At 34.5% G+C, this 27,491-nt stretch overlaps 1 protein-coding gene across 13 annotated transcripts in view; it reads right to left on the reverse strand.

Annotated features, from left to right (window-relative positions):
- Positions 1-27,491, reverse strand: part of DOCK9 (dedicator of cytokinesis 9) — a 113,184-nt gene that overhangs the window by 32,470 nt on the left and 53,223 nt on the right. For 12 of the 13 annotated variants that reach the window (XM_072931442.1, XM_030276440.4, XM_030276497.4 and 9 more), the window contains exons 7-30: positions 26,858-26,992; positions 23,082-23,256; positions 21,723-21,790; positions 17,781-17,855; positions 17,547-17,687; positions 16,980-17,180; positions 16,727-16,849; positions 14,251-14,333; positions 13,666-13,788; positions 11,880-11,959; positions 11,607-11,794; positions 11,419-11,484; positions 10,797-10,889; positions 10,417-10,540; positions 9,918-10,039; positions 8,477-8,563; positions 7,799-7,888; positions 6,408-6,523; positions 6,204-6,273; positions 5,939-6,064; positions 5,739-5,810; positions 3,384-3,530; positions 2,617-2,700; positions 1,900-2,011 (exon numbers count right to left, since the gene is read on the reverse strand). In XM_072931442.1, coding sequence (XP_072787543.1) covers positions 1,900-2,011; positions 2,617-2,700; positions 3,384-3,530; positions 5,739-5,810; positions 5,939-6,064; positions 6,204-6,273; positions 6,408-6,523; positions 7,799-7,888; positions 8,477-8,563; positions 9,918-10,039; positions 10,417-10,540; positions 10,797-10,889; positions 11,419-11,484; positions 11,607-11,794; positions 11,880-11,959; positions 13,666-13,788; positions 14,251-14,333; positions 16,727-16,849; positions 16,980-17,180; positions 17,547-17,687; positions 17,781-17,855; positions 21,723-21,790; positions 23,082-23,256; positions 26,858-26,992 — 2,701 coding nt within the window. The remainder of the gene's footprint in view (positions 1-1,899; positions 2,012-2,616; positions 2,701-3,383; positions 3,531-5,738; positions 5,811-5,938; positions 6,065-6,203; positions 6,274-6,407; positions 6,524-7,798; positions 7,889-8,476; positions 8,564-9,917; positions 10,040-10,416; positions 10,541-10,796; positions 10,890-11,418; positions 11,485-11,606; positions 11,795-11,879; positions 11,960-13,665; positions 13,789-14,250; positions 14,334-16,726; positions 16,850-16,979; positions 17,181-17,546; positions 17,688-17,780; positions 17,856-21,722; positions 21,791-23,081; positions 23,257-26,857; positions 26,993-27,491) is intronic. The other variant, XM_072931408.1, reaches the window with a different exon arrangement.

Consider the following 27,491-nt stretch of genomic DNA (forward strand, 5'->3'; position numbering starts at 1 on the left):
CTCTTCTTTATTGTGCAATCAGAAACATTGTCTTCTCTGGTTTTGCTATTTTATAAGGTTCTCTAAGCCAGCAGCTCATAGTCTCTTTTCTATGAAAATATTTATGCAGTGTTATTATCAAAGACACTCCCAAAGGCTGAAAAAGCCAAAGACAGAAAGAAGTTCTAAGCAGCTGTTCAGCTTGTGATCTCAAATCTTGGTTTATCTTGCTCAAACTTGATGAAAGTGTTAATTAGAGATATTCAATTTTACTAACTAGCAGAGTCTATTGAATAAATATTTCAGACAAAAAAAATGTCTATTCTACAAAAATATGTTAGAAAGGTTTACTCATTCCTTGTAAATGCACCTTCCTTGCCTCTGTTTAGTGATTTCTGCTGTAGCTCAGTGCCTGGAAGAAATTAATGTGTCTTCAGCCACAGAAGCAATAGCTAACATATGACTTGTTTTGGCACAAGACGGGATGTACCAGGAACCCAGCTGGGCTACACAGGACTTTCATGACTGAGCTCCTACACACACCAAAAAAAAAAAAAAAAAAAAACCAAAAAAAACCCACAAAAAAAACCAAAAAAAAAAAACCAAAAAAAACCAACCCACAAAAAAAAACCCCACAAAAAAAAACCCACGAAGTGGAAGCGAGAACGAGAGACAAAGTGACAAAAGAGGAATACAGAAGTATTCAGAGAGAGTGCCAGGAAAGCCAAAGCTCAACTACAGCTGAAACTGTTAATGGACATCGATAAAAACAAGAAGAGCTTTTACCACTACATTAGCCTTAAACCCCTGAATAAGGAAACCATGGGATATTTGCTAAATGGGGATTGTGATTTAGAGACACAAATGGGGATTGTGATTTAGTGGGCTTGGGTAGGGCTGAAGTACTCCATAGCTTTGTTACTTTATCTTTCTCTGACCTGACTCCCAGGCCTTAACAGTCCAGACACTACCTTCAAGAAAGATAATTAGTGCCAGTGGATAAGGATCAGGTCAGGAATCTCCCGAGAGACCTCCAGCCATGCAAATCCACACCACCAGATGAGACTCTGAGAGAGTTAACTGATACCATTGGAAGACTACTCATTATCACCTTTGTTAAACTGTGGTGAAGTAATTTTTCAGCAAGTGAAGGAGAAGAGTGTGACTGGAAACGACCAAAATAAATTTACCCAGGGTAAATCATGTTTTAAGATGGTCTGTTTTAAGGGGAGAAGCAGATGTCCACATGGTCATTGTATCCAAGCTGGGACATTTCAGTCTAAGTGAAGAGACACCTAATGTGAAAAATAACTATGTGGATCACTCAAAAGTTGGAGGTTAATGGTTTGTACCCTACTTGGAGACAGCTGCAAGAGGAGTTTCCTAGTGACTATTCTACTTACTACTACTTTGTCAATAACCTGAAAGGGGAGATGGAATACACCTTCAGGAAGCTTGTGGATAGGTACAGTCCATTTGCTCAAAGGGCAGAGCTGCATTTCAGAAGAATCTAGATTCAAATGGCAATCAAATTCCATAAGGAATAATGCAAAATTCTGTACCTGGGCTGGACAAACTTCCTGCAGTGGTACCAGCTGTGGAAGGTACCAGCACTTCTAGAGAAAGGAAGGCCTGACATGATCAAAGCAGAAAGCTGAGCTACAGACCTACTCAAGTCCCTTTAAACCTGAATAAATATATGAAAATAAGTTTACCATGTCTTTCTTTGGAAAGATTACTCTGCCACCTAAGCATTTCCTTTAACTTTCAATGAAAGGATTAAAACTTTAGACTAGTATTTAACAGTTTCAAGCTTTCCATCATCTCACAAACCTGAAGTTACACAGTGTAACATCTAACAATAAAAAGCTGATTATATGCCACAAGAAATATGCCATACACTACTTTGGAAGAATTTACCTTGGTATCGCTGAACTCTGCCTTTTCCAAATGGCATTGGTAGATTCAGTGGTATATAGTGCTCATGATTACAGACTACACGAAGAAATTCGAATTTGAATTCAAAAAGAGCCTTCAAAAAGAAAGCATAAATTAAACAATTGATGCAGTGATTTGAATAGCATATTAAAAACCAATTTTTAACATAAAAGGGTGATTCATTTCAGTCTTGCACTATATAGACCTGTCAAAGTTCCACATGCCAGCACAAAATAAATCCAGAATAACTCATACTTAACAACTGGTCCTATTTACTATTCCCATTGTCCAAAGTTTAAAATACAAATACAATACAAAAGTGCATCGATGTAAGAAAAGTCTGGACACCCAGCAGAAATTCTTTGGGCATCTGATACATGCTCTCCCCACTCCAGTAAGTGTAGCTTAAGATACTCAATATCAAATCTTCCAACTTCAGACTTCTTGCACTCATGCTTTAAATTTCTGCTTGGTCTTGCACCCCCACACCCCACTACTTCTGTGATTCACACACTCTAGTGTGGCAAAACTGCACCTGAAGATGGGAATCAAAATAGGAAATGGTGGTTTGATGGAAAAAAAAATGCTCTAGGCACATGACTTCTAATGTAACTGGGAAAAAACTTAATGCAGGACTTTATCTCCATGCATCAAGAAGAGACAACACTTAAAAATAGCTTGTTTAAAAACACTGAATACCTTGGGATCTCCTGGGGCAAAGCAGCTGATGTAGTTATTGATCTGCTTGAAAACAAAGCCTCTGTCCATAAAAGTGAAACACCTCTGGGGAGAACAAGTAAAACCAAAATAGAATTGATTTACTGCTGTCTCTGCATTCAGCAATTATATTTCTGTATTTAATAAGTTTATTTTCCAAACACATTATTGACCTTTCAGTTTCAATATAAAAACAATAAACAAGCAAACTAAATATATGTGTAGATATATTAATACCAAAGCGTCCCTTAAGAGTGCTGATCATAAATCACAAATAAAAAGCAGTTGAAAAGAACTGTGTCTTGCCAGAAATGAAAATGTCATGCCACTAGAAGTTTTATCCACCATTTCAGTTCCTATCCTTTTTTATCCCTTGTAGATACTATTGGCTGAAAAATGAAAGACAGTGAAATAAAATGCATTCAAACAAAGCACTGCTGAAAACTATTGCAGGATTTTAAGGCAACCCAGATGATATTTTTAAAGGGAAAAGAAAGAAAAATCAAAATACATTTTGAATAAAATACAAATTCGTTTCTTAAATTACCAAATTTATGAATGGATGAAATTCCATTTACAGAAGATGAAAATCATACTTCAAAGCATTTTAACATGGAATAATATTATATTTAAAAGGCTTTATGCATGTTCAGCTTTATATGAGTTGGCTTTCAGATTCCATAACATCCATACAGAAGCAATAATATTGAAAGAATAACCATAGAGTCGAAATCTCCTTGTGTACCTACTTTTATAAAGGCAGCCAGACTATGGTTTGCATTTTTTGAGGCCTCTGGATTGTCTCTGTATTTCTGAGTGATGTGTGGCATTAGCATATTAACAACTGTCTCCACTGCATGATGAAAGGAGGCAGAGAATCTCTGGTTTCTCAACAGCTAGAAATTAATTCAGATACAATATTAAATATTGTTTGTAACACTAGAATACATCAGAAAATTTACTTTAGATAACATATATATAACCTGACAGGGAAAGAGAAAACAGTTTTTGAACTTTTTTATTTTCTAGACTGAAGGATCATTTGTTAAAAAGAAATTATTATAACATGCACTAGCATCTATTACTGAAATTCCAGCAAGGCTGTCTTTGATGACATAAACCACATGTATAAAAGCTTCTAAGTATAATGCATTAATATTTTCATATACTGCAATAAACAACACAAGCTTAAGAATAAGAGGGAATCTTTTCATTTTACCCATCTTCCTTTCCGAAGCAGACACCAGCTGGTTCACATATACTAACTACATTGTCAGACAGTCTTGAAAAAAAACCCCATTTTTTGCTGTTCTGCAATTATCTTGGTAATAACTGCTTTCACCACTGAGGAAATTGTCATCCATGCTTCTTTCTCTTACTCCTCAGCATCTTCAAGATCTCAGCTCTTCAGGCATCAGAACCTTACTCTGTGTGTTTTTACATTTCCACAATCAGAACTCTTTTACTTTTTGGTAGTTTGCCAAGTAGCTTAAAAGATTTCCTCTTCATTCATAATTTCTTACTTTCCACTCATCACCTATATTATCTTCATCAATGAATTTGTACACTCACAAATATTGCTCAGTAAGTGCTCTCCAGCTTTTTGGCATTGCAGAGTCTCTTTTATTTCTCGACATCTTACTAACTTCACTAAAGATTCTGTCCTTTATGTGAAGAGACTAAATGGCTTGTGGTGTGAGGCTGATGGCATTGACAAAAATTGTTTCATTTTTAGGGTAAATAATTATCTCTTTTCTTTTTGAAAACTGAAATCAAAACATCCATGTGGAATCAAAACATCCAAGTACTTTTATTCAAATAGTTTTTTGATCTACATTAAATGCAATATTCCTAAACAGAACAAGTCATTGTCAAGGCTCTGCATAAATCAATGATTACATAATTTGCTTCCTTAGTTAAAAAAAAAAAATTAAACTAGACATTAAGGCTGAAAAAGATCTCTTTATAAACAGTACTCATGCAAGAAGTAACAAATAAGAACTAAAGACTGTGTTGGTGAGTATGCCAGCATCCCATAACGCCCTTGTAGCTCAGTCTTTGTTATCCTGGCTATAGAAATCATTTTGCTGCACATAGAAATGCATCTTTTTATCAGATATCATAAGCAGGAAACATCTGAGTGTATGTTGAATTTGCTACATTATCTAGCGAGGCAGAAAAAAATCTAGCTAAATAATTTATATTTAAGGGGCTTGTAAATCCAGAAGCAATGTTCAGGGGTGAGAATACTTGCAAACTGCAGGAAGTGCTTCTCTGTCTTTCACATTACAGAGAAGGTGACAATGAGGTTCGTTGAACTGGGACTCAAACTCTACTGATGGTGCCACAGAGTATTAAGTGTAGAACTATAGAGCTTTTTCCCTGATCATTGTACAATTATTTTTTCCCCCCATGTACTTCAGACTTCCAGTTATATTCTAAATACACAGTGAAAATAGTGATAACAATATCACAACAATCTGTTAATGTTACACAGATGAGACTATGTTGTATACTTGAAATTTGCAAGACTTGTTTCAGTCCAGAAGTAAATAAACTAAAAAGCTGTCACCAATGCAAAAAATACTGATTGCAGGCTAAGCTTGTAAAATTGCATTTCTGAAGTTTTAGCATTCTCCTTCCAGTGTAGGAAATAACACAAAATTAAATATTGACACTTCTTACTAGATACAGAATGCTGTAAATTTCATGACTCACTGTTCTCAGGGCCATTTAATATCACAGCTACAGTACTGCTCAGGAAAAAGCCCACTTTTTTTTTTTTTGCTTTGATAGTGCTTACATCAAAGTCTACAGTGTTATCTACTGCTCCCAGCTTCTTTGTACCACAAAAATTACAAATTCCTAATAGAGTCTGATTCCTTACATAGACTGCTCTACTACATGGATTTTAAGCATTTCTATTCTTTTATATTAATGGTGAATCCAGCCTCATAGTTTCTTCCATCTAGCATTTCAACTAATTTCTCCTGCTGCCTCTTTCTCTCCCTTTCTTTCTAATATGGAAGAAGAAACATGTGATTGGAGAAAGAAGAGACCATATAGATCTTCCTTAGAATATTTTTTTGCAAAAGTTTACATACCTTCACTTTAGAGTTTTCTATCAAATGTTGAGCCATTGACTTTATCAGAACTTCAAAGAAAAACCATGAATACTGCAGAGGAAAGAAAAATTCAATAAGATTGCTACATGTGTTCAACAACTATTTCCATACACTTAGTTCCTGTTCTTCAGTTATGACTAAGTAAGAACATACAGTACAAAGTACAGTTCAACACATACCTTAAGTAGTTTGTTGCTTGTAAGAAAGTCAGCAGATGGCTTTAAAATTGTTGTCATTGACTTTGTCAACTCTTCATGCACTGTCTTGTATTCAGAAGCAACATAGGGTTCTGCTTTATACGCATACTTGGGGAGGAAAACCAGAATTATATACAAAATGATGGCATAATACATAAGAAATGAAACTAAATAGATGCAACTGAATTTAAATATATTATTTCTTAAGGAAATAAAAAAAGGAAACATTCAATTTACTTTTACCTACCTTTACATAAGATCTCAAGTAGCTATCCAAACCTTCTTCATGACACTGGGCAACAATATGGATAATAACCCTAAACAGAAGTCAGAAAACAAGTAAACTTATAAAGGAAGCTGTGATTGCAACAATAAAAATGCTACTCAGTCACAGATTAATGTGATAACCCAGTCATCATGTAGACTCTATGAACCACTTAAAATTCTTTACCTTGTCACATTGACTGCAACCTCCTCTTGAGTTGCTCTGGTGAGAACTCTGAACAACTGGTTTAGAACAGTTGGCAGGAAAGCAATCATCACGTGGCCTTCCATAGCATGAAGGCTCTAAAAGAGAGTAGTAATACTGTCACCCCTGTGAACCAACATCATTTAAATCACAAATTTTGAAACAAAAAAATTTATTGCAAGTCTTCTTCCAAAAATACAAGCAGCTTGCACCACTTGGTGTTTGTTATCAAAAATATGGCACAGAAAGCAATTGAGGATATTTTCCAATATAAATATTTAGTAAATATTTTCGACAGGAAAGTAAATTAAGGATACAAATTAATTGTTATTACCAGCATTTTAGAAGTACTTATTAGTACTTTTCCATTGAAAAGCATTCTAGGTAATGATTCAGTGAAAAGTCTGTCCATGTGCCCAATAGCACACTGAGACTGACATTGGTATACCTTGGTATTTTATCCACCAATTAAGAGATTTAGCAAACAGAAGTTCCACAAAAACATGCAGATTTCTTACCTGAGCTAAGTGCAATACTAATTATACTACTTACTGCTAAACAATAAACTAACAATTTTGTTAAAACTGAGGATGAACTAAAATCCCTAACTACTTAATGGAAATTGGAGACAGTGAATTATTAATGAAAATTTCTTCCAGATAAGCCTTTGCATTCCATCACATGCAGAAGATCCTACAGACATAACCACTCTAACAAAAAAGGCAGTGTATTAAGTTCATCCTACAAAGTCTTATGCCACAAAATTCCCTGGAATTAAAGGGAATTTGACAAAAAGAATATATTTGCTCGACGTGTATGCAGATAACAAGTGTCAAACTCCATTTAGTGTTGGGTGTTAGGCAGCTGTCTTGTCTCTGTTTGCCTGCACATCCACACTATCCAGGAGACAAAATAGTCTTTCTTCTTATGTGATCTGTGTCAGAAAAAACTGAAGTGGGAACCATGCACTCTATTGATCTAATCCCAAAAGAGAACTGAAGACATGACAATGATGACCTTCTAAGCAAAATTTTAGAAAAATCAAGAGTTGAGATTCCTTACAATTTCTACACAGTTCAATTTGATTATTTTGACAAACTAAGCCATTAGTGTTTTGAAATTACCACCCATAAAGCTGACCAATACTATCCCATTATTTCTTTGTGGTTTCCTCTTACATTGCATTTGTAAATTTATTTAAGGTAGAAAAGCATCTCTGTGGGTTTTTCCCACAGCATATTCCATTAATACGAGTCATAGTCATAGTACTAATCCTAACACTGAAAAATGAGACCTACAAAATTTCTGAAGCTCCAAGGCTTTGTAAAAGCATAAATGAAAAATATAATCTGTAATTCACTGACATTTTATACCTTAAGATATTTTACAAGATCAGTTCCTAGTGCACGAGCTCCAGACTCTGTTTTCTGACAGTACTGAAAAAAATTATGCAAGTGCTGGTCCTGTCAAAGACAAAAAGAACAACAAATTCAACAATATCTAACATTACTATCTATAATCCATTAAAAGTATTTACAGGTATAAGTACATATCTTTGTCCATAGATTCAATTTTAAAAAATAATAGTTGAAGTGCACTATTCTGAAGACTTATCAAGTCTTTTTTTTTATGAAATTTTGAGTGTTTTTTTGAATACTCATTATACAAAATTCCATCTATATTTCCTTCCTACTGACATGCAGAAAATAGCATACTTATCATAATAGGTTTTCTATGAAAAGCTCTAACAGGACTCATTGCTCTGCAGACAAGCCAGTAAACAGCTTTTAGACAACTATGAGCGCTCATCTAACTGGAAAATTTAGACTGAAATGGATGACAGGAGACAAAAGGCTCATGTTTTGAATACCTTCCATTCAAGATCTGTTTTTCACATCTGATGTAAAAGAAAGAGACCATGAGAAAAGACCAAGAGACAAAAAAGGGGTGAGCATACTGAGTTTAAAAATCTTCTCATATATTGTATACACATAATATAAACATATGTAATTCCTAAAAGGTTCTCTAATTAAATTTGCTTTATAACTCACCTGTGTATACACAGTTGACACCAGATGCGTGGATATTTTTAGCAGCTGTTTGCCTCCATCTACCCATTTAATTTCAGGACCAGAATGCTGCACACACACAAGGGGGAAAGTAAAATAATGTAGTAGTATATTAAAATAAAACAACACTAACATTAACAACACTTCTTTCAAAAAGAAAAAGAAAACAGGTTGAAGAAATGTAGTGTGCAATGAATAAAGTCATAAAAAAAGCAAAATTATGCAGGCAATATTTCCAAAAGCATTTATGAAGCTCAAAATGTATTTTACAAGTCCCACAGTATTTTCCTTGGTGGCTAACAAAATTGATTCTCTGTGAGTCACAGATTTTGTGTTTCCCCTACAACTCTGCAAAGAAACTTCTGACTAGAGAGAAATATTTACTTGTTTTCTCAGAAAAATAACACAAGGATTTCTACAGATGTTCACAAGGTTTAAAACTGAACACATGTCACTGATAGGTAGCAGCTAGTCCTTCCTTCTCATCCCATTTCCAAAGAACTGAGAATGAGAATGCTGACCCTGATAACCAGTTAGGGAGAGGTTTTATTGCTAAATCTACCACTAGACTCATTGGTCCTTATTTTTCTACCCATGGGCATGAGCAGAGACAAACAGCAGAGGCATAAAGAATACACCTACAATGTGAGAAGATGAAAGATGTGAAGGAGACAATGGTTGGAAAGCTTACAGCAGAGTTTAAAAAAGACCAGGTGGTAGAACAGGAGGAGAGCAGCACATCTCGCTGTTGATTTTAAGTCTCTTCCTCCAAAATTAGTCAATTTTGTCTCTGCATTCAAACTTTGTCAAATTCCCTATCACATTTTCATTTTGTATCCTCCTTGGTATGATTTGTATGACTATAATTATGCAAGCTTTCTGCTTTGAAAAATACAACCATAAATTTTACTTGTGAAGTATAGAGATCACAAAAATCAAGATGTGAGAAGACTTGTTCAGGAATAAAGGACTTACTGAAAGAAGACAGCATGAAATGCTAAAAAAAATTTAGTAAAGTACTTCAGATTATTTGCAAACCTTCATAACCTCAAAATAATTTTAAATGTTTAAAAATTACTGTAACTTCTAGTTAATTATTACTATAGAAATGAAACATAAGCATATCTTAATTGTATCAGCTAAATAACAACAGAAGTATGTAACAACTTTCTGATTTTTAGAAGAATTTGACTCAACCTGTCCTAATACTTTTTTTTTGTCTCCAATGTCTCTTTGGGTTTATTTGTTTCCTCTAGGTCAGACAGCTGACTTTTGCTAAGCATTCCATTTCTACTATAAAAGAAAATAAATTCTATTAGAAAATTACTTAAATCTTATCAGCAGACTGGGCAATTACAACCAAACATTCTCTCCACTATGTTTGGGTTCTTTTTTAAGTTTAGAACCATTTTCTACAACATACCTTTCCAACACCCACTTCTTGATAACTAAGATAGCCCGATGGAAGATTTGCTGACACTGGGATTTGTTGCTCATTGGTGACCACTCTTCCATCTTTTATCAAAGGAAGCCAAGAATACCCAACTACAGAATATGAAAGGCAAGTGATTTTAAATATTATGAAACTTCACATACACCCTTACATGAAAAGTCTTACCAAATAATTCTGACATGTAATTCATAAAATAGAACATGTTGCTGTAAAGGCCAAATGATTTGAACTCAAAAAACTACATAATATTGAAAGCACAAAGTAACTGTCACTGATTTCAAAAACTACTCTACATTCAACGGACAATCTAAACCAAAATTGGAAACATTTAAATTAGAAGAAATATTTTGTTAAATATTTCAGTCAGTCCTATGTAATTAGAAAGCATTATATGGATCACAAAAATTATGGGTTACCAGATAAGCATACCCCAAAGTAATGACTGAAAGTAAGGCATTAGTGTACAAACCTTGTGTTTCAACAACATCTTTCTTCTTTGTACTCCCTTTGCTTGAATTATCACAGCTGACATGGTAGAATGTGAACAACAAATGGTGCTTTTCATGTAACTGAGTGGGCAGCTCTATTTTAATCTGAAAGGCAAAGAAATCTCTGTAGAAGTTTTCAGCTAGAGCACTGATATGTGTTACTGGTTCTACATTTAAAAAGCAATTCCAGGTTGTATGTTATTTGAAGCTAGACCACAAATCAAACACACAAAACTTTAACAAAATTCTTAGAAAGGCAACCTGATTTAACTGGGAACTTTGCAATCCTCTAATATTTTCTTGTATTTTGAAACTTACATAGTACCTGACCTAGTAAAGTTTCCTCAGAAAGGCAGCTTACCTCATCATAGAACTCTGGATTTTGATGGTGATGCAGAACAGCAGCAAATGCACTTCTCGTAAATACTGGTCCACCAGGCCTACCATAGATACACTAAGAACAGAAAAAAGGAAAAAGGAACAAAAAGACCATGTGATTCTTGTTTACCCTCAGCTTAGAATGTCTCACCTAGAATTTGAAATATTTTAACTTGTATTTAACTTGGTTTCTTTACATGATGTTCAGTCTGCCTGCTGTGCAGTAGAGCTGACACTGTGATTTCACTTCAGGATGTCTCTACATTTCTCTACTTCTGTTCTTCCAGGCACCTTTTATATACTGTGATAGCTCATAAAATGGAGCTTGGCTCTGCAGTTCAAATAAATCTTTAATGTTTTAACTTACTGGGGAGCAGGTATAAGCTACCCTTGTTTGCAACAAGCTTATTCCTGGAATTTTAGTAAAAGAATATCAAATACATTAAATGCTCTGAGGACTCTTTAGAAATTTATTTTATCATAAGCAAGCCATCCAGAAGTTACTCTCAAGCCACCATCCCAAACTAGATCAATTAAAGTACTACTGTTACTTAGCTAACTGCTCACTATTTACTTCTATCAGCCACAAAAATGAAAAGACTGACCTTCAAAGGCAAAGAATCCTCTTCATCAGAATCCTTGAACTCAACACACACTGCAATATTTCTAGCCTAAAGCAGTGGTTAAAAAAATAAACCCAAGCAATTAATCATAAGGATCATCACAGAAATTAATATGTAAACAATCTTAACTAAACCTGAGAAAGAAGGTGGTACAGGTTTCCTCTACTCACCTTTGCAAAAGACTTTTGACTGTCATATTTTAAGTGCTTTGGATAAACATAAAGATGATTGTTGTAGATGGTAAAAGGCTGAGTGCATTTTGGTATACAGGGAACAAACTCCTCTATTTCAAACGCTGTGAGTGTCTTGGTACTGTTTTCAAACTGTTTCATGGGAATGTATGATGAGTTAACATAATCTGAAAACACATTATAAAAAAACAAATAAAGAACTGAAGAGGAAAAAGCCTGAATGCCCATTTAACAGTGTTTGTTAGTACTTACTTGGAAAATCTGGTGACACATTGTCAATTGTAACATCCAGATTTCCTAAAATAACAGGAAGTTTGGCCATCTTTTCAGGTCTGTAGGAAGGAAAAAAAAGTCCCTCAAAGTCAGGCTAAATGCAAATCAGATGCCAGAAAAAAAAGATAATAGGAAACAGAGGCAAAAGTAATATCCTGAAATAGGAGTATGAGAGGAAAGGTGGTTTGAGGGTGCATGACTGATGTGGTCTTGCTTTTTGCCTAGATACACAGTTTTCTTTTCCTTTAAATTCTCAGGGAAAAAAAAAAAGACTTGACACACAAGTGTGTCAAAGGTCACGGAAAAGCATGACTTTTTCTTTCTTTAAATTGAAATGAAACGCTTTTTCAAAAGCAAGTTTTGCCATGTAGTAACTCACTACCATGTGCAGCAAAGAGGGACTCTGTAAGTAAGTTTTTCATTTCAGTTGCAAGTGATAGGATTCATGGCAGTAAGATAAACCTGGGGGAAGAGAATCAGCAAGTTTCTATCTCCTCCTTTTTCTAGACTAGCAATTCACCCTGCAAAACCCAACTATAAATGTTATGGTGTAGCTATTTCAGAAACATGAAGTACAAGTATTTTCCATGCCAAAACCATGCAGAATCCTTTATTAGTAAAGACAGTCAGCAGCAAGGTTTTTTTAATATTATTGCACAGCAAGTGGGTGCAAAATTGTCCTAAAAAGCAATCTCATGCTGTGAATCAAACTTCTGGCTGGAGTCAGGATTCTAATTCCAACAGATATGCCTTAGACATCAGAACCCCTTTCTTACTGGAATTCCTGTGAAATACTGTACATGGTTCCACAAACAGGATGCTGAAATAACCAAAAACACTCCCTTAACTCACAGAGTAGTGTGGCAGGCTAATTTACTGATTGCTTCAATTGCAGTAATAGCATTTATGGCAAGGAGTATTATTATTGTCTGTTGTAATATCACACATTTTAAATTAAACTATGTGCTTATAATCTCAGTTCTACTATTTAGTTTAAAAAACTTGCTCTACAACCTCAAGTTAAATATAATATTCTCTTAAAAATCAGTACACAAAAAATCTAAAATTCTCAACAACTAAAATCCCACCAGAGTACCAGTATATTCTACTGCTACACCAAGTTCAACAAAACTTTCAGCCACTTGCTAAAAGTGAGCTAAAAACCTATTGCAAATCTCATCTCCTTCTCAGATTTGCTAAGCACAAAGAAAGAAACTATAGCCCATTTTGTACTTAGTGATTATTCAAGTTAATACTTATAAGTCTCCCACACAAAACAATGAATTCTTTAATAATACTTGGTAAAAATGCTCTGCTATTTAGGTATCCTGAGACACACACATTCCCAAGGAAGGTGGGCAGGAGACTTGCTTGAATCCTTTCCCTGAGAGCCAGCATCCCCTGCCCAAGGTCAGGGAACAGATGATTTATGCTCATACTTGTTTTCCTTTGAGAAACAGCTGAGCATACTGTGCAAACATAGAGGTACTTTAGGGTATGATTCTGACTGCATGTTACATGTGGGATTATACTTCAGTCCTGCTTATAGCCCCCAAACCCTGTAAAAGAAAGATCTGTAGCTTGTTTGAAGGCCTTAAATATATTTATACAGATCCTATATTTGATGTGAAAGACATGTATAAATACATACATCAAAATACTAGATGTTCCAGTTCAAGACCATAACAAAATATTGTGTGGGTTAGGAGTGAGGAGTTTTAGGTTTGTTTGTTTCTGTTTTTTCAAGTGGGAAAATCAGACTTACTTCCTGAAATCTGCTAACAATTTCAACATGTCTTCATTTGAGAGTTTATTACTGTCTTGCCTGAAGAGAGCAGAAAATCTTGCATTTTTGTCCAGGGTTCCTGAGGCATCTTTAAACAATGTCCTGAAAGTAAAAATCCTGCTTTTAGCTGAGTTTATGCAAGTATTGAAATTCATTTCAGGAAAATTTTTTATTAAAAATCAGAACATCCTGCACCATCCTTCATTAATATTCATTAACATTTAATATTCATTAATATTTAATATTTAATATTAAACTCGTAGGTGAGGTTAAGATACAAATAGCTCAGTCTAACAAGTGTGAACCATTTAATCTTTGATAACATTAAAAATATTGACAACAGAAAACAGCTGGCAAGATCAACAGTTTGAATAATAATGCATGTTTCTAACTTTTCTCCTACTACAGAGTTGAAGTGCAAGGTTGCTGGAAATCTTCGGTTAATTGAAAGCAAAAGAAGAAATAATTTAAATAGCACTTTAAGTTTTACAAGAAGGGAGATATAAAAAAACATGTTAGAGAAAAGTAAGGGAAAAAATACAGATTGACAAGATTTGTCCTCACCTAGCTGCCCAGGCAAAAGGCATTCTATATTGACCTAATCTCTGGCATGCCTGCTTAGCATTCTTCAAAACTTTCTGTGCAACCTACAAGGGACATAAGAAATAGCCATATTTGAAAAGCTACATTTTTCTGAACCATTAGTACTCAAGAAAAAAACCCATATATTGACACTGATATCAATTAGAAAATCTTCTTTAGAAGATTATAGACTAATCCTAAGTATGTGAAGGGAAAGACAATTGATAATGACTCCTAACTACTCATTTCATGTTAAGCACAGCCTGCTGATTTCACAGCATTTCATGGGTGTAAACAGACCCATCCACATTTCTGATAAAAAACACTTAATTAAGCATGAGAAATAGTATTATACACAGAATATAGACTGAAAGCTAGAGCAAAATTAAACTGTTTTTAAAAATAAAACTCAAAAAAAACCCTCCACATTTCCCCTCTCACTTGCTCCCCCCCCTATATCCACCATTCACCCTATGTACCAGAACACATTCCTACAGAGTAAGTAGTACAATACTCTGCAAGCCTTGTACTACAAATACACACAGACTATGGGGAAGAGTTGTATGAAGATCACATGGACAACTCTGTGTATGGACATTGCAACATTGTTCTCATTAAAAGTTTAAATTCTTGATTTTGTTAACTTTTAAATGAACAAAACCTCCATTATACAGAACCAACAAATACAACAATCAGAAGCTAGAAACCCACTGGTTTGAGATGTTCAACACTGAGCTGAACCACTTAGGTTTCTCTTTTCCAGAAATCAGCTTTTCCCATGTGTCCACACAGAGCAAAACTCTTTGCCAGAAGCAAAACCAGCTACAGAGTAAAACTTCCTGAATATTATCCCTGATCTGTGCTGTTGATATTATAAAGAGTTGATTCTGTTAGTGTGTTTGAGAGAACTCTCTATTACCCTTTCCTGTAAAAAAAGGGGGAAATAGCACTTGGAAGCATAAAACCTTAGTAAACAATAATCATTAAATCATTCTATTCAACATCAAAGGGGAGAAAAAGTGATTTTTTTTTCTTTTGACTATAGAATGTGCTGCTACCATTTTCCCTTTTTCTTGTCCAGAGTAGCAATTTTGCAGGGAACTGGAACTCGCTCCCTGCACTGACCCACACGGAGGCCTGTATAGCTGGTATTGCTCTCTTTTGTTTCAGATTAGTACAGTGTAGTCCTTGAGAACAAGAACAGAAGAAAAATTCAAACTAAGCATTCATTTGTATAAAATTATAAGTGATTGAATGCTAGAAAGATTAAGTTAATATAACCATGAGCATTCTCATTGTCTACTCCCATCGTACAGGGCAACTACAAATCCAGAACTCAGCATCAAATGTGGCACCACCTGGGCTTACTTAACCTCCTCACATGGCTCAGGCCCAAGGACACCAAAATCACCTACACTCAGTTCAGGTTTTATTTTAACTCAGTAATAGTCAACATCAAAACCAAACTCCTAAAATACAAAGCCGCTGTTTTCCAACAATAGCTTGTGGGGAAAAAAAAAACCCTCACACATTCCTGGAAAACCAAATCAGTAGGCTGATCTATATTAAGACCAAGTGAAAAATACAAGGTTTTTTACACAAAGCTTAGCCAGCATCAAATTTGTAGGAAAGAACACTGTTGCCCTGTAGAGACTGAAAGTTAACTATTTCTTCTTAGCTAAAAATAGGCAGAACATCAATAGTAGCTGACACTGCTTACAAAACCACTTTTCTCTTCTGTGTTGGTCTGTCTATTTAAGCATAGCTGTAAATCAAAACTATTGAACCTCTGCTTCTTCACTGACAAACAAGAAGCAGCAACTAACAAAACTTCCTGTAGCTATGTTTCAGAGAACATCAAAATGTTACACCATCCTAGATTCCTGGAAACTTAAGATGTTCCAGTGGATTATTTCCAGAAGTGATTTGGGCAAATCCCCAAAGAATTTTATATATAAAACCAGAAGCTTAATGATCTCAATGGTTCTGGAGAAAAAAAAAAAAAAATACAAAACAAGAGTGCAGATAAAGTTACAATAAACTATTGTCACCAAAAAGAAAGACAAAGAAAATGTCAACCGTGTTACACTAAACAAGATGCATTAACAAAGAGAGATATACAGTTATGATCTATATTTAACATTTCACTGTTCAACAATTTTCAACTCAACTTTCACACTGAAGTCCACTATTCTTTTGTCAAAACAGTTTACTTGAAGACATTTTAAAAATTACATTGTCACAGCCATAAAAAGTGAAATAAATGTTTCCAATAAAATGTTCCTTTATCTACAATGTAATAATAGTTACTAGAAACAACTGCAGCTTACTAAATCAAATTATCCAGTTACATTAATCTACTATAAAACAACAAAGATTTTGATTTGTAGTTATTAGTTTGAAATCAATCTGGTTTGCTTCAGTATTTTTTTTCATGCTACATAAGAAAATAACATACCTTTGATGAATCTGAACTTTTCATATATGGTTCAGCACAATGTGTAATACTTCCCTGTAGCACCTTTTCTATTCTAGCCACAAGGAAAATGTCAGTATGAGGACATGTGACTGAAAATATTCCCTAGAAATAAAACAAAAGATAAATAAAGAAGGAAAATGCACATTTTACATGACATAATAGAAAGCCAAAGAAATAATCTAGGAAACTTGTATCCAAAATCCTACTAGTTCTTCAGGCTCCTAGCTCTTACCTGCTTTGGATATTGCAAGACAGTTTCATGAATGTCCTGAATTCTGTGTAAGCTATCACCACTGCCATTCATCATTTGTTGAGATGCACTGGACAGCATGTGCCTTACTGAGGCGTGGTTCAAATCAACATGGAAATCTGCTGAAATCTTCCTGTTGTTTTTAATATCAAATAGTGACAGTGTGACAAAGAAAGGTTCTACCTAAACATTAAAAAAAAAAACAAAAAACAAACCAAGTATCAGTGCTAGCATCTAGATCAGTGTAAAAACGTGTATGAAAAAAGATAAGTAACATTTTCAGGAGCACACATGGCCTGAAAATGTATTCCTGACAAATGTAAAAGACAGTGAAAGAAAAATTTCTCTCTCCACTACCCAACAAAAATATTAGCAGCAAAGTTACTTTATGTTCAATTTAGGTCTTCATTTTGATTTAAAATAGCAAAAATCCCCATAATATAAACTTCCCAATCACAACAAGGAATCCCTGCCATTAAGGATAGTGCCAACTAAACATCAGGACATTCATTTCTGAATTAACAGAAAGTAATTAGATTAATTATTTACATTTGTTGTTGGTCCTTCTTCATTTTCTGCAACGCAGCTTTGCAAATTAAAAGATAAATCATTACACCTTACAAGAATTTTTTTTCCAAATTTCTCTTCAAATGGCTTCACTTCTGGTTCAATATTAGAAAAGTCAAGTTTCTTTAAAAAGATAAAAGAAAAATAAACGTAAGTTTGCTTTCATCTCAAAAAGATCAACATAAAACACCCCTGTTTCCTGCTAAGAAGTCTAACCTGTGCATCTGGATCCAAGGCAAAAAGTTTAACTCTGCTTTCAGTTTTCAGCTTGATTTCTGCTTCTCTGGTACTCTGTACAAAATAAGAAAAGAGGTTTTGATATCACACTATTAAAGTGGGCTTCAATTTCATGTCTTTTTCTGTGATGCTCAAAGCTCCACACATTTTTGATTAATGCGTTCATTTCTCTCTTACTGAGTTTTGTACCTCCTTAGTTTACATTGATCAAACATGACTAAGCACAAAGTGAGAGCCTCTTCTCCGAATGCTTTTTTCCAGCCCCAGAAGCATAAAACCTTACATCAGCAACATATAATCTTCCAAGCTCATGGGAACTACACTTCAGTGTAATTTATATATCTGCCTCCTTAAACAATAACTTTCATAATCCTATTTTATTATAACAAAAACACATAGTATGACTGCAGGTTAAAGCTCAGAGGTATCCTGAGACCATAGGATTGCTGAGTAAACAACAGATCACCTAAATTAAGAAACATCATCCTAGGTCGCTTTCTTTTTTCTTTTTGTTGGTTGCTTTTCTTTAACTTTTGAGCTCTACTGCTAAAGAAGTGGTTTTCCTGTGGGTAGCTGGAGAAAACCCAAAAACTTCCAAAAGATAAACCCCTCACATTTAGAAGTTATTTTGCAGAGTTCACTGTACTCTGGGATTTGTGGATACTTATCTATTCACAGTAAAACAAAAGTGAAGTGGAACAAAATAGAATGTGAAAACTGATGGTATACATAGGTCACCTTTGTTTGAAAAAGGTATTATTTAAAGAGCCTTCTATGATTTTTAAAGTCACAGGACACGACAAATGAACAGATGCATGTACCAAAATTACCCATGCAGGAGAAATGCCATTCTTAAAGTAGCAGCTGGCTAAACAAGGATACAAAACATTACATTACAGGCAGGTGTTTCTTTTTGGATCAGCCTGTATGGGTTAAAAGAAGTTGCAAACCCAAAATGCTCATCGCTGATCACTGACCATCAGCAGGAAGTGATCTACTGTCTACATCTGCTTTGCTGGAGACTGAAGCAACTTCTACTATGTCCCAAGAGAAAGAAAAAACAGAACAAAACAAAAGAACAATCTCTAAGAGATCATAACCATATTTTTAGATTGATAACAGGAATTAAAAAATAAAATTTGGCTTAGAGGATGTAATACAGAATAAAAAATTCTGAGGTACTATTTTGAATATAAATGCTCCAATGGTTTTGATTTACTTTTCTTTGTTAACTTTAACACAAAAAGAAGAAAAGAGGAGAGTTGCTGTGAAAGAGACGACCCAGATACTCAATACTAGCAGAGTACTGGCAGAATTAGCTTGCTGCACAACTGGTATAGTTGGGAAACACAGGAAATGTAAAAAAGTTTAAGGATGGCAAGAAAGTTGTGTGCATGTTTTGCAGAGGTAATGTTTAGTGACACGAACTGAGGAGGAAGATTACCTAGCCATAGAAGCCAGACAGAAACTGCTTCAGCTAAAGCATCTTGAATAGTTTTAGATTCTTTCGTGTTTTGTGCACAAAACCAGACGATTATATGCATTTTTGACTGACAGAACAGGGGCAGTTGTCAGGACTCAAGAATTGAAAATGCATGTTACCATGAACCCTGTCTATAGCACATCAGTGACTCTGTGATTTTATTTCCTCATCTGTAAAACTGAGACAATATTTTCCCACCTCAAGGTATTCTAAGAGCAGTAACAGTTAAGGAGGTGCTTGGGCACACTGATCATGACAGTCACAGCTATTTCAGAGGTCTAATTTATTTTAAGATTAATAAAGGTAACAAAAACAAAGAACCCAAACCAACCACAAAAAAAAATCTCCTACAAAATCCCTTCATTCACTCTTAATAGTTAAATTACAGATAAATGGAACATGAAATAGGTAAGACAGATTGAGACAGATGTGTGTGCATCTATGCGCTGAAGTGCAAAGTACCATCATACTTAGTTTATGTTATGAACTAACAGTTATTGATGGAAAAATGAAGGCTTGGAGATGTATGTACTCACAAGGGTTAAACCCTTCCTAGGAAGTCTGTTTTTTCCCCTACTGTCAGGTGCTCTACAATCACCCCTGAAGGAATTTTTCTCTCCTCATAAGGATATGAGGTCAGCTATTGTGAAATTCTCCTCCTAGAACCAACAAAAATAATAGACCAGCTATAAACTCTCCTAGAGAAAGCCCAATGCCTTGCAACGCTTCCACTGGGGAAAAAAGAACCAAATCCAAACAACAGCTGAAAAGACAAGGCAAGAAAGAATAAAGGACAAAATAAATCCTCCAAACAAACACCATTTAGCTAAAGCAATCAAGTTAAGACACAAAGAGTAATGCAAATGGACAGCATTTTCCCTGTCATTTTCCTCAGGAAATAAAAAAAGGCTAGGGAAACACATTAGAGCAAATTACTTAGAAAGGCAATATTTAGGAAAGGTGAATTAGAAGAGGAAATTTAAAAAATATTTTTAAGGAAGCAGAAATGTAAGTAGGTTATAACAATGGAATAAATAATAATAATAAAACATGCCAGTGCTTAAAGAGCTAAGCAAAAATAATATTCTAAAAAATAATGAGCTTTAAGAGCTGCATGCTTCTGATCCAAAAGTTATGGAAACAGGAAGTGGCAACTGTAGTACTAAAACTATATGCAGCCCTGAAGTCCCCTCTGTAAGGAATATGGACCATAAGCATTATAATAACTGACAATGAAGAAAGAAAAATCTTCCACACATTAAGAACACCTAATTTCATATTTATTTCTGAAATAAATTTTCATGGCCTCATGCAAGTATGCTGTTTGATGCTTACAGCCCTTCCAAGGAAGCCTTGATTATATGCACCACAATCCCAATTAATTTCCAAGTACAGTCATAGCTGGAGTTGGATTATCACATAACAGCTTTTTGTGCACATGTGCTAAATTAATTACAAAGCAGTTAACATAAAGAATTAAGTCAGCCAACCAATTTGGGTGCTAAAAGCTTGCTAATGTATTCTGACTGGATCCTTTGATATGTTAGGTACTGTAGTAAATACAATTTGGTTTGCTTATTCTCAGTTCATAAGCTGCACTACCTTCAGGAGGAGCTACTAAGTCAGACAGATCTTCAGAAAAAAAAATGGAGAGCATTCCACAGAATGGTCAAGCAGAAAAGTTCGAATACTCCAGGCTGTACCACATAGAAGAAAGAGTAAGAAAGCCACAGGAAGGAATTTGGATTCTGCAGCTTCAATAAAAAAGGTCACCAGTTTCAATTCTTGAGTGATTTAAGAAAAATTTCTCCTTTACAAAATTCACAAAACCAACTGCAACACATAACTCACTGATTTAACTGAAAGTCTGCAATGGGCTGAGGAAGAGTTACTGTTATTTTCTATTTTGTTCAATTTTATTTCATGCTTGTTTATATCACACTTCTCTAAGAAAAAAATTGAAAAGCAAGAACCATGGCAACACAGGAAGCATCCATGGACCCTTCAGTTCATTATAAACACAAACATCTTAAAATACATTCACTTCTTCACTGCTACCAAGCTGCGCCAGATTTTTAAGTCTAAAAATAAAATTTGACTTTAGTATAACTAGATTTCTATAGAAACACTTTAACACTTACCTGAATGCAATAAACCAACATGAAATATAATTAATTAATAAAATAATAAGAAATGCTGCATTTAAACAGCATATTAAGATTTATATAGGAAACTTCAAGACAGTATCTTGTTTCTGTCCAAAAGCAGAAAAATAATAAAGCTCAATAACCACACCTCATAAAACAGCTTCTAAACTTCCCAAGTACCACAAACTGACTGGAAGCTACCAGCCAATGCCTTACCTTTACTGAACGTTCATGTGGCTAACTTATGTTTAATACTTTATATCTCAAGTTGACATTTACAATATATATTACCTTGGCAATTTCAGGATAGTAGTTATCAAAACTACTTGATGAGCTTTCCAGTTTGCTTTGTTCATCATCTGAAATTATAAAACTCATTTTAAAATAAATATAAAAATTCCAATGTGCTCACAAAACTCCATAGCAAAAGAACTTCTTTAATCTCCTATCTCCTCAAAAATGACAACTATTAACATAAATAGGTGTGGACAGCCACATAATTTTGATGCAGGGATTTCTCAAAAGATGTAACTAGTTACAAAAGTCATTAAAATAACAGTTACTTCTAATCTTAAAAGAAGACATCTTTAATTTTAATTTTAATTTTAATATCTGCATGAGGCAAGCAGATACTCAGTGCACAAACTTACATTAGTCTTTCCACAATGCATTGTAACTTGACTTCAAAACAAGTTCCCTCTGTTCCTTAGGTTCCCAGCTCTACTCACCAACAGTTACTGGATTTACAAAGCAGCCATTCAGTCAGCTATAAACATCTTGCAGTGCTAAGGTCAGCTAAGGACCACATACTAAAATGTCTTTCCCAGAGCTAGATGCTTCTGCTCTTCAGATTTTGCTTTTGCTGCAAACATCACACCGAATTCTGACAGTCTTTGAAGACTGCAATATCTCATTTTAAACTCCAATGATCCCTTTTGGTACTTCGAACTATTTATAAAAAAACAACCTTCAATAATATCCTCCAGGTTCTTTTGGCTATGCATACAGTTGGTTTCACAGCAGTTTCCATCTCTCCATCCACCCTCAAGAGGAAAAGTGAATGAGAGGACAACTAGACTACCCATTTGTCACTGAAATACTGGTGACATACACTGCATTCCTTACAGATACCTGCCTTACCTGTTCTTAAAGAGCTCCAACAGAAAGGATTCTACACCCCAGCAGTGTATTTAAATACTTGCAGGAAATATTTGTGGTCAAGGGAATTATATTTAAATTTAAGCCACACACTGTAACCACTACTTCTACCTACAGTGACCACAGAACAGATTATTTCATTTTCAGCAGCATTTTACATATTTCAAAACAAGTCCATCCTAAGTTTCTTTTCTTCTTTAAACTGCCTCAGCCATGATTCTACATTGCAGGTTCTACTTTTCTAGGCTTAATCAGTCTCACAGTTATCTCGTGGACTTGACTCAACTGGAATCAATACAGAACAGTACTGTTTTAATGTCCAAAAGGTTAAAATGCTTATCAGTTGAAGTGGACAGTAAAAAGGCCTGTAATTTTTATGACCAAAGAAAACAAACAAAGAAAAAAAATTAGCCACATTAAAGTCCTTCCTTCCAAAATGTATGTAAGAAGACATGGTCACATAACATTAGCCTTGCTGGAAACCCTGCTTACCTTCGTGGGACTCGCCATTCCTTTTTTCTTGCATTGCAGCCTCAAAGTTAAGCTGAAGGATTTTATTCAGAGTGTTTATCCACTCTTCCATTTCAAGTTCACTGTCTGCAGCTAAAAGGAAACTACTCTTGTCTTGCATCTTGAGCTCAAATGCGAAACGTCTGACTTTATTGTTCTATAAGAAAATAAAAGACCCGTGTAGCACTTCACATACTGTCTAACCACTATCATAGGAAGTTACACATATTTCAGATATTCTATACAAAAATACAGTTTGATATTTTGAAAAAATGTATCATAATGACACTTTTTTCTCTCTGACATTTCACCTTTTGAAGTTATTTGTAGCACTGCAACAAGTGCAAGTAGGAAAGACAACAGCCTATTTTCCAGTTTCCAGTCATTATTCTGCTTGCAATCATTTTATAAAAGATCCAATGTTCAAATATCAATTCTTTATGTACTCAGACCATCTAGAAATGAAACTAACTAAGGTCTACTGAAAAAAAAGTAAATAAAAAGCACAAAACATTATCATATTTGAGTGACAACTGTTTGCAGTCTGGGATTTTATACTAGAGGTAAAATTATAACCAACAACAACCCCAAATGCCCTGATATTGTTAGTCATATAGATATACATAAAGTTGTGAATCAGTTCCTCCTTTTTTCCTCAACCATTTCTGTCATCCTTTTCTGCACAATTTAAACCAGGGTTTCAAATGCTACTTAGCCTGACTCATGTTTCTGGGAATGAATTCAGAAATCTTAAATGAAAATTCTATATTATCATCAATTTAGTTTTACAAATTGATAATGTATTAGATAAACATTAAAATAAAGAGTAAGACAGATTTAATGGTTGGGGGATTTTTTGTTTAATTAAATGCCAAATAACATATTAGTTTCACTGTATCTCAGATTCTTCAATTAACTAATTTGATAGTTGATTAACTAATCAACTATTTGTTGACAAAACAGACAGGTTTCTACCAAAGTTGAGTTTTTGCCAAGCATACAAAGAAAAGTGCGGACTTCAGACAAGCCTAAGGCAATCTTGTTGAAATCAGTGTTGAAATGAATGAAAAATCCTAAGAAAAGTAACCTTTGTTTCACATTATAAAACCTTGACACAGGCAGTAGATGTCACAGATCTCAGATTTCACAAAACACTGAATTAGAGCAACAATACCTACACATGTGCCTGGATATGGGAATAGATACACCGCATATATTATGTGCTCCACATCTCTGATCAGAAAAGTCTCTATATAATTTAGTATTAAAACAAAAGCCCCAACAAAACAAAACCAAATCCAAAAAACACCAAACAGAATTCCAGGAATTACAGTCTCTTTATTTAAGTTTGGGGAAGAAAAGAAATGCACCCAAACCAAAAACTCCAATAAAAAAAAAAAAAAAAAAACCTCTATTGTACAAATAGTACAAATACAGCATTCCTCTTGATACAAGCTCTGATGAAAAAGCATATTCTGGTCTATCTTCATGTCTATAATGAAGTCAGTGTTTCTCTCTCAGGCATCTACTGTCTTTGAAAAAATAAGTAAGCAAATGCACTGAGTGCACTCAGACCAGGGGAGTGTTATAGCAATGCAATAGGAACTAATCTCCCCTTACTAAAAAGACTGACTCTGAAACAAGGAGTTTCATTCTTACAAGAATGAAACAAAATCTTATAACTACCTAAGAAGAACCTTTTCTAGCAATTCCATGTCAGACTACTTCAAAGTAATATGGCTGGGGTCCTTACAAATTTTTTTCCTTTACTTTCCTCTTCTGTTAAATGGAAGTGCAATTTCTACTGTGTAGATACCACTTTTTCCCATATGAGTTTTTAAATGCTAATTCAACACCAACAGTAAGGAACAGTAAAACAATAAGATCAGCCAGAAAGGATACAAGACATAATATAAGATAATAAAACTATATGTCTGGAATACGGACATTATGTATACTATTTGATAGTTTAAATCAGCATTTACTTGCCCCCCACACCAAAAATTCAAGTAAAGAAGAATTATTTCCAAACCCCTTTATTGTATTCAGTCATTCAGTCATTGCCACTGAATGACTACTTGGCTTCTTGGAAGTGAGCATTAACTGGTTTTGATTTTGCACATGATGCTAGTTCATAACTAGTCTCAAATTTTTACATGCGGTTTTGAAGACCAGGTACCACGCTGACCACTGAGGGTACTGTACAATACAGTACAGAATTAGAGACATAGCCAACTATAAATTTTAAAGCATCCAAAGTACACTTTTACTTAGAGATGACTTTATCAGACCTATTTGCAGAAGAGCAAAAGAAACAGTAATACATTGTTTGTTTTAAAAAGCAAGCTTCTGGCAGAGTCTGAGGAAACTTGAGGTTAATTGGACTGAACTGCTGGAATAGAAAGTATGGAATAGTATGAAAGTATGTATGAGGAAAAGAGATTTTTAGGTTTTAAATCCCAAAATGATAGAAGGGTGAGAGGTTAGAAGGGGCCTCTGGTCGTCATTTCATCCAACACTCCCTCCTCAAGCACAGCCAATTAGAGCCATTTAGCACAGGATCGTAAACATCTCCAAGGATGGAGACTCCACAACCTCCCTGGGCAACCTGCGCCAGTGCTCAGCCACTCTCACAGTGAAAAAGTGTCCTCTGATATTCAGAGGCATCCTTCTGTGTTTCAGTTTGTGCCTGTTGCCTCTAGCCCTGTCACTGGGCATCCCTGAACAGAGCCTTGCTCTGTCCTCTTTGCACCTTCCATCAGTATTTGCATATATTGATGAGATTACAGCCATGTTTAGGAACCCCTTTTGTGTTTGTTGGCTTGTTTCAAAACACAAATTAAATTCATTTCAGTGGAGTTGGCCAGAATTGCATCTCTAAGGCAAAATAATTCCTGTAAAATTATATATAGAACTTGTAATATGATAAAATTATTACAGTTATAAGATTTTCATAGAAGTTACCTATTCAATGTGTATCCAAAACCCAATACTACAATATTTGGTGGGGAAACATCCTCTATAAAGCTGTTTTATCTCTTTGTGAAAATCTTCAAACAACTTCATGCTACAAAAATATTATTTAAGCAATACATTTTCATTAAACTTTGCCTATTTCTGTACAAGTTAAGAAACCCTAGGACCCTTGGGGTTTTTCCAGGTATGCTGTGCCTAACAGAACAGTTACATGCTGTACTATAAATACATAGCAGAATCACAAAAAAAAAAAAAGAAAAACAATCTTTTCTTTGGCACTGGCTACTGACAAACATTTTACTAAAGCCCTTAACTTTTCAAAATAAAGAAAAGCACAAAAAAGTAACATTATAAAGGTCAAATGAAAGCATCTGGAAGGGTGTTTGAATTCAATACAACTCCTGCAACAATCCCACACAAGAAGCTATGAAAAACATTTTACAGCTCATGCAAGCACAAAATCTAACTGAAATAAGCTTCAATTTTATGCTGTCATTACTTTGCCAAGTTTGGGGTTCTTCGTGCATTTGCCTTAGAATTTGGTTTGTTAAATACTTGACATCTACAGTAATTTATGTTCTTTTCAGAAAGATTTCAAAAATTCAGTCTCCTGCCCTTTGAAATCTTGTTCACTGCTTTGGCAAGATGAAGCCTGTCTATTTGTTTCTCTGCATAATAGGTACTTATCTACATTCAACAACATTAATCTATATTTTAAATAAAATTTCACTTGCTAATAAATACGGAATTAATTGGCAAACAGGCAGAATAACTATAATTACCTGAACCACACCCATGCATGAATCTAGAAATATTGATCCTTTAGGTTCTTTAGATATTTTTTCATCTTTGTAGAAATTGAGATTATAGGATCCATCACCAAGCTGGATTAAGTGGAAAAATCTTCTTTTAAATGACTAGTGAAAAGAAAGGAGGAAAGAAGAAGTAGTAGCATTAATTAGCTTCATATCATATTAATTAGCTATTAATTAGCTTCATATTATATACTCATAAGTGCTATTTACATAGTAGGTAATAGAAAAAAAGCTTTTATTTATAGATAACATTATCAGTATCTGCAAAAAAATCAGAAACCATTCATTTAAAAAAATTAACTTATCTGCAGCAGGATTGCACTATATCATTTGACAGTATTTTTGACCGACTGAAAGGTATTTAAAACTGACTCTATAATATACATAAGAGGCACATTAAAAATTATAGTTTTATATAAAATACAAACAAATAACCCCCACCCCATCAATATTACAAAGTCCATTTTCCAGTAAAGTCACACAAGGGTACAGTTAGGAAAATTTAATTCCTCCCACACACTAGATTTTTCATGGCTTGTTTTTTCTGGTTTACATAAAATAAAAGCAAGGTTTCAGATATATGAAGTACATACAAGCTCCC

This window comes from Taeniopygia guttata, chromosome 1, assembly GCF_048771995.1.
Source record: "Taeniopygia guttata chromosome 1, bTaeGut7.mat, whole genome shotgun sequence".
NCBI lineage: Eukaryota > Metazoa > Chordata > Aves > Passeriformes > Estrildidae > Taeniopygia > Taeniopygia guttata.